Genomic DNA, 8,434 nt, shown 5'->3' on the forward strand with positions numbered 1-8,434 from the left:
CAATGCCATATACTTACATTATGTCCGCATATCATCCGCAAACGGATGGGATGATATGCGGGCACACGGAGCGGATGACAGAAATGTCATCCGCTCCGTAAAAAAAAAAAAAAGTCCCTCAGCGGAGCTCTCACACGGAGCGGCCGTGTGAAAGAACCCTACGAGTGCATGCAATGCCTTTGAGCTTACTGCAATATGGTATTCTACCACTAGATGCTGACAACGCACTAGTAAATGTTCTCTTGCAGGGTCACTAGAAGAAAAATAAAATGAAAAAAATAAAATACTCACGAAAACCCAAGTATTTCTGCTTGGACATATTCTTGTTGGTATTTGCTAGCAAAAACTTTGTTCAGCTGTAGAATAAAAATAAAAAAAAATGATTATATACACACACACACACACACACACACACACACTCAAAAAGTGCAAGAAAAAACAGTTTTTTAAAGCCAGCACAAATAATAGTATATATAGTAGATAATTCATGGATTGCAACACAGTTTGGCTTTTTATTGAGGGATTAATAAGCCATACACAGAGCAAATTTCTTTTCTGCAACCTCACTCGATTCCCCCATCAACACAGACAGTGTTGATACAGGAATCCCTCATTCCGAGTCATTAATCATAAGAGAATCCAGCAAGCTGGTTGTACCCAATTCGATCAATGAACTTGGTACGTTAAGCCTGCCCATTAACGGTTCGAATTTCAGACGATTCCTGCTGAACAGGCCGAGGTTCGAACCGTGTATGGGCGGCCTAATTCAATAGCTGAAACAAATAAATTTAGCAACCTACAGCAGCCACATTTTACCTTACATTTATTTAAAAAAAGATCAACAAAAAAAACAAAAAAAAAAAAAACCACCACTCCAAAGACATTCTGGTAGGTTAATTGGATCCTGTCTAAATTGGCCCTAGTATACTGTATGTACTGTATGCATAAATGGGAGTCAGGGACCTTAAAATGTAAGCTCCTTAAGGGCAGGGACTAATGTAAATGTGCAATACAAGTGTGTGAAGCACTGCGTAAATTGATGGCGCTATACAAAGTACCTGTAATAAATAGAAAGAAAATTAGTGAAATACAAGTGTATCTCATAAAATCAGATCAAAAAGTTAATTTATTTCTTTATCTCAATTCAAAAAGTGAATGCAGATGCATTACAGAGTGTTATATTTCAAGCATTTTTCTTTTAATTTTGATTATGACTTGCAGCTAGTGAAAACCTAAAATTCAGCATCTCCGAAAGTTAGAATATTACACAAGGCCAATAAATAAAAGTTTAGCACAGAAATGTTGGCTTACTGATAAGTATGTCCATGTACAGTTTAGTATGCACTGAATACTTGGTCGGGGCTCCTTCTGCATTATTTACTGCATCAAGGCATGGAGGCGATCAGCCTGTGGCACTGCTTAGGTGTAATGAAAGTCCAGGCTGCTTTGATAGTGGCCTTCAGCTCGTCTGCATTGTTGGGTCTCATGTCTCATCTTCCTCTTGACAATACCCCACAGATTCCCTATGGCAGGGATTCCCAAACTACGGCCCTGCAGCTGTTGCAGAACTACACATCCGATGAGGCATTGTAAAATTCTGACATTCGTATACATGACTAGACTAGTCTTGATTGCCATATGAAATGCAAACTTTTCCACAGTCTGATGGTTTGGGGGGCATGTCATCTGCTGGTGTTGTTCCACTGTGTTTTAGCAAGTCCAAAGTCAGTGCACCCCTCTACCAGGAAATTCTAGAACACTTCATGCCTACCTCTGCTGACCAGCTGTATGGAGATGCAGATTTCATTTTCCAGCAGGACTTGGCACCTGCCCACACTGCCAAAAGTACCAATACCTAGTTTAATGATCATAGTAACACTGTGTCTAATTGGCTAACAAATTTGCCTGACCTGAACCCCATAGAGAATTGTGGGGTATTGTCAAGAGGAAGATGCGAGACACCAGAGCCAACCATGCAGGTGAGCTAAAAGCCGCTATCAAAGAAACCTGGGCTCCCATAACACCTCAGCAGTGCCACAGGCTAAATCACCTCCATGCCACGTCGCATTGATGCAGTAATTTATGCAAAAGGAGCCTTGGCCAAGTATTGAGTGCATACTATACTGTACATACATACTTTTTACAAGCCAACATTTCTGTATTAAAAATCATGTTTTTATTGGTCTTTTGTAAATTTTCTGACATACTGACTTTTGGGTTTTCACTAGCTGTAAGCCATAATTAAAATTAAAGAAAGGAATGCATTAAATGTATCACTGTGTATAAATGCATCTATATACAATACGAGTTTCCTTTTTTAAAATCAAATTTCTGAAATAAAATTAACTTTTAGATGATATAATTTTATGAGATGCACCTGTATTTTTGGGGTTGCTATACTCCACTCTTTTCCCTAGAAGTTCCAGGAATTTGATTTTAACCATGTAGGATTGGGGGGGGGGGGGTATTTCTGGCACTGTAACCTCATCAGATATTTTACAGTGTAGAAAAGCTGTACAAAGTACATGAACCTTTCTTCGATTCTTCTTTTGCAAGCGTAAGGAAAAGTCTGCTGAATGGAAATAGGCTGAGTATACATTTTAAATGCAGTTAAAACAAAACTAAAAAGACAACCCTCCCCATTTTAGACTAAAGTGATTGTGACAACATGTTAGCCCCCTACCATCCCCCTTCATCTGTGTCCCATTGGGAAGACCCCCCCTTCACTTTCTGTCCCATAGTCAAGTGTCCCTCTATTGCTATTCTTGCAACAACCCAAAAATTGGGGGGGGGGTTGTTAACTTTTAAGGGCAATACACACTAAGATTTTCTGAAGACTTTCCTTTAGACTTCCCAAAACCATATAATATGAGGTCAAACCTAAACACTTTCAATTTGTATGCAATCTGGCAGGCCCTTGCACTACATAGAAAAGGTAAATCTGAAGGAAATCCAACCACAAAAGTTGGATAGTGTGTATCCAGCTTTAGCCTGCGATAATAGTAAACAGAAAGAGGGGAGGGCAAATTTCACTAATGGGTGGCACAGAAAACAAAAAAAACATTGAAAGGTGTTCTAATCCTTCTAAACTATCCAAAACTGAAAGTTTGTAAAGGTCAATTCTTTTTATTTGAAAAACAACAAAACCTGTTTTACTTACCTGCTTTGTGCAATTGTATTGCACAGAGCAGGTCAAAACCTACTCTAACCCGGCGTTGCTTCTGGCTCCTCTTCTTCTCAGTATGCCACTGTAGCGGAGTAGCAGTACGATCCACGATATCTCCACTGGTAGTCAGGCACAGCATACAATAATCCTGGTAGCGTATAATATTAACAACCCTATAATAACCAGCAGACACATGGCTTGAAGGTCAACACTAGACTGCCTTGTTTATTGAAAAACACAGGGATTTACACTCAGCCAAAACCCCTCCCTCTTCGAGACATTCCACACACAAAACTGAACATCCCATAATACCTTACTCTGCCAGACAAACAAAAGGACAATATCCAGTGGCTGTGTTTGCCACACGGGGTCTCCACAGAGGGGCAGCAGGGGTTTCCAATACACATTCATGAGCCAGCAGCTAACACAATACAAAATCCTACAGGTACTGCACGGGTTACGTTTACACATACAATACACACAATACAGTTGGACAATCATTCCGGACAGAATACTCTATAAGTGGCGATACTTGCCACAGCCACCAAAGAAGCACACTGCCTGCATCTTTAGATTTGACTGAACAGCAGCAGGAGCCAATGGCTATACTTTCCTTGATCTCTCTCCATGACCCTCAGCATTATTCACATCTCGCAGCAATCTTCTTTATCCAATTTCCATACAGGTCAGCCCCATACACTTCTACAGGGCTCGTAGACAGATCAGCTCCTATCTGGCTACCAGCCTCATAGAAGACTAGCAGTTGAGGTGGGCTAGACCTACTTAAGCTGGCCACAGAATGATCAAAATTAAGACGGTTCAGTGCAGACATGTCATCAGCGCAGAACATGTCGATCGCAGCTGTTGACCAGGGAATGGGGGGGGGGGGGGGGGGATTCCTCATCTGCATGGATAGAAGAATCTCTTTTTTATTGTTTAGCCTGTTGGCTACTACTCCTCTATGGCCAGCTTTAGCTGAGAAGGACTAAAAATAGGCTAAATGTGAAAAATGTTACTTCCTTTTAAAAGGAATTGTAAAGTCTTTTTTTTTTTTTCAATAAAAATAACAAACATGTTATACTTACCTGCTTGTGCAGTTGGTTTGCTATGGGGGCACCTGCGCCAAGTCACAGCTCCCTGTGTCCATTCAGACACAGAGCTGTGGTTCAGCCCCGCCCCATCTCTCCTCATTGGCTAACTGGCTTTGATTGACAGCAGTGGGAGTCAATATCACCGCTGTTGTGTCTTAGCCAATGAGGAAGAGAGTCCCGGACGGTGGAGACAGTTGTGGACATCGCTGGATTGGGAGGGGGCTCAGGTAAGCATTAGGGGGGGGGACTGCTGCAAACAAGGCTTTTTATCCTAATGCATAGAAAACCTTCTGACTTTACAACTCAATTAAAAGACAGCTGCATATTTGAATAGTAAGAAAATTCAAAGAATGTTTTCATTGTTAAAGCTTATTTGAGATTTGAGTGATTGAGTAAGGACCCATTTTAATCAAGATTATTACACCCCATATTGAGTATTTATACTTACCACAAGTATTACTTCTCTTTCCAGTCTCTTGTACTCATCAGTTGTGTGGTCACTAAGCTGCACACTGTATGACACACCAGTGAGATGGAAGGTCAGTGCCATTGTAACTAAAGCTGAAATAGACGACGTGGTGTGATAGGTTGTCTGGATCTCTGGAAGGCCCTTGCCCATAGTGACAGAAGTGATAGATTTTGTAGGAATGACATCTGAAGATTGGGGTATCCAAATTTTAAGATCAGGGGCCTCTGATGTATTTCCAGGCTTGCGAGTTGAGAAAACACCGGATTTCGAGGTTGTGGCAGAAACACTATAGCTTTGATATTTAGCTACAGTTAGACGTCTTGCTGTTCTTTCTGTAGGAAGGACTCCAGCTGTAGATTTTGAATGGGGAAGGTCAGAAGTAGCAAATTTTGAAGGGATAACAGTATATTGGGGATTCCAGATTATAGGAGTAGATTTTTGAGAGGTCTTGTGAGATGCACTAGTAGAACTTATAGGTCTTATGGTTATTTTGTTTCTTGATTGGGATACTGTGAAGAATGGATGAATGGCTGTGGAAAGAAGAGACTGGGAACCTGCAGAAGTCACACGTGTTGTGCTGGCTATGGCTTGGTTTTGTGGAGTGATGTGAGCTGAGGAATAAAAGCTACTGGATTTTGGTGGCATGGTAGAAATGTAGCCATGACGTCTAGTTGTAGATTGAGGCCTCCATGTTTTAGAAGTAAATACTCCAGAGGTACTAGTAGAGCTTAAATCTTTCATGGTTGTTCCGTTTATCAACTGGGATATTGTAAAAACAGAAGGGGAAGTAATAGAATGGGAACCCGTAGAAGTCACACGTGTTTTGCCGAGATTGGCTTGGCTTCGCGGAGTGACCTGGGTTGAGAAGTAGAAGTCCGTGGATTTTGGTGCAGAATTGGAATTAAAGACCTGATTCGCTGAAGTTTGAAGTGCTGTAGATCCTAATCTTTGAAAAGAAGAGCTTGTAGATTTCCATGATAGTGGTATAGATGTCAAAGACTTACTGAACCAAAATGGCAAGACTGTAGAACTCATTGTACTGGTCACAAGAGGGGTCATTTGGTCTGAAATCACATTTTCATTTATAGCATCTTGAAAGATCTCATAGTCTGATAAGGAAAGAGTTGCTGTGTTGGGGAAGGTTGTGGACTCAGGGGATGCAGAAAATGTATCTGTAAATGAAGAGAAAGTTGCAGTAGGATCCCATTTTGATGGCTCAGGAGAATGTGAACCCTCTACAAATGAAGAGAAAGTTGCAGTGGAATCCAATTTTGATGGCTCAGGAGAATGTGAACCCTCTACAAATGAAGAGAAAGTTGCAGTGGAATCCAATTTTGATGGCTCAGGAGAATGTGAACCCACTACAAATGAAGAGAAAGTTGCAGTGGGATCTAATTTTGATGGCTCAGGAGAATGTGAACCCATTACAAATGAAGAGAAAGTTGCAGTGGAATCCAATTTTGATGGCTCAGGAGAATGTGAACCCACTACATAGAGAGGTACAATACTTGAGTTTTCTTTTTGGTCAGTAGAGTAGAAGTCTGTAAATGGGGAGAGAGCCATGGTGTGCATTAATTCTGTTGAAGCGAGTGTGCCAGTAGATGGAGCCTCACTTTTGGGGTTAAGAGAAGTCCTTATTCTGGCCAAAAAAGCAGTTCTATCATTTTCATGTGTAGTCTGTTCTGTAAGAGGTGTCTGCACACTTGTTGTATTACGAACCTTTAGTATACATGCTTTATAATCCTTTGACATAACCGGTACAGGAGTAACACTGGAAAGCATTTCATAGTTTGTTTCAAAAGAAACTGCTTCCGTTGATATAGTGTTTCCCTCTGTAGAACTAAAATGCTTTGAAGAGGATGAGGATGAGCTCATCAGTGTGCCTGCAGTGTTTGCCAGCTCACCCTCATGACTAGAATTCTCAGATGTTCCAGTACCAGTTGATTCAAGTGTAGAACTTATTTGCGTTACAGTAAAAGCAGATTTAATTGGCATTTCCGAAGTTTTAGGTACAGTTACCAATGTATTCCTCATCCTCAAAGATGTAATCATCTTTTCTTTTGTGCTAGCTGTTTGATCGACATTAGAGGCAAAGGAAACAGGGGTTTCAAAAGCTTCTCTAGTTGTTGGTCTTGGGATCTTAAAAACACTATGTGACAAGTAATGTTTTGTGTATGGACTATCTGAAATGAAAGTAGGACCTATTGTATGGTCATTGTGTGGCATGGAATGCCTAATTTGAGACGAGGTCTTCCCATCAGGAGAAAATTTGTCCGCAGCCATCGTCACTGTGAGATTTACCAAATCAGAACTAGTCGAGGATTTTTTTGTAACAGGCATTACAGCTGACCCTAGTTTCTCGGTGGACGATTTAAAATTAGAGGTCAGGATGTTCCTTAGTGTTAGGTTTTCGAATACTGGATTAGCTACCACAGTAAAAGGGTCTTTTGTAATGCGATTAAAAGATTGTGTTTCAGAACTTAGACTGTAACTTGAAGTAAGACTTGTAAAATTAAATGCTTTACTAGAACCAGGTGCAGTTGTAACTTCTGTGTAGGTCTTTGACTTTTCAGTACTTGTCATATTACTATTGCTCTGAGTTCTCCCAGCAGGCAAAGCGGTTACAGAATGTTGCGTTTGCAATACAGGTTGTGACTTTAATGATACTTGCTTACTTGAGTCCACGGATGTAGCCTTGCTGCTAGTGAAAGGGGATCTCATTGTTGACCAAATTTGCATAGCTTGAGCAGGTACAGAAGGTCCATTTTCCAAGGAAGGTTGCAAAGAATCTGAAGGGGCATCTTTAGTGTGAATACCAATATTTCTTAAAAAATTGACTTCTGCATCTGATGACAAACTTCCGGTATTTTCACTGACCCTTGACCAAGATGCTGCCATGTCAGACTGAGAAAGGGCTTGGTTTTCAGCAAGAATCTCTCTTAAAGCTTGCTTTATAGCAGATTTAAAAGAAATCATGAACGTATCTGGATTTTCCACTGCTCTCCTAAAAAGTCTCCTACTGTACCACTTTTCAGACCTTGGTAAATGTCTGTACTGGCCAGAAATAGAGTACCTATTCAGAAAATCTGATATTACTTGAGACTTCCAGAAGGATTTTGGACTCACTGGATGCTGCACATCAGGGGACTGCAGTGATCTGAATATTTTTGAAAAAGAATCTTCCTGAATTGTTTGCAAGTTCAGTGAATCATTGGAACGGGATCGCTCTCTTTGAGCAGTAGAGCATGCAATAGCACAGAAGAAAAGGAGACACTGCCACCAAGGATACATTTTGTTACTCTGGGAAGCACGGCTTGAAATAAACAATTCCAGGGGTATTCCAACTTTCTGCTTTTTGTGAATGTTAGAGGAACTCCACATTTCAGTAAATTCAGCAGGGTACTAAAAAAAAAAAAAAAAAAAAAACAGATAAGAGTAAGTTAGCATTTAAGTTAGCTTTTCAGACCAACACTTACAATAATAAAACCCTCTGTTCTCCTTTTGCTGAAAGCTACAAGCCTCCGTTTGCCATATGAGCAAGGGTACTAGAGTATGTTGAACTTTGTAGAGCAGGGGTAGGCAACCATAAAGAGGTGGAGATCTACCTGAACAACATGGAAGAAGTCAGATCACCGGGCACAGTGTTGCCTCCTCACACCTGATTTAAACCTCTAATTGCTGTATTACCGCATCGCGATCGCCTGTATT

General features: G+C 40.7%; 1 protein-coding gene across 1 annotated transcript in view; it reads right to left on the reverse strand.

The window, feature by feature from the left end:
- Nucleotides 1-8,017, reverse strand: part of LOC309552543 (uncharacterized protein) — a gene marked incomplete at both ends in the record, with an annotated part of 52,495 nt that extends 44,478 nt beyond the window's left edge. Inside the window, 3 exons of the mRNA XM_082253497.1 lie at nucleotides 292-356; nucleotides 4,706-5,961; nucleotides 6,211-8,017. Of these exons, the coding sequence (XP_082109623.1) occupies nucleotides 292-356; nucleotides 4,706-5,961; nucleotides 6,211-8,017 (3,128 nt within the window). The remainder of the gene's footprint in view (nucleotides 1-291; nucleotides 357-4,705; nucleotides 5,962-6,210) is intronic.
- Nucleotides 8,018-8,434: the final 417 nt, after the last annotated feature.

This window comes from Pelophylax lessonae (assembly GCF_965119305.1).
Source record: "Pelophylax lessonae genome assembly, chromosome: 4".
In the NCBI taxonomy this organism is placed as follows: Eukaryota; Metazoa; Chordata; class Amphibia; order Anura; family Ranidae; genus Pelophylax; species Pelophylax lessonae.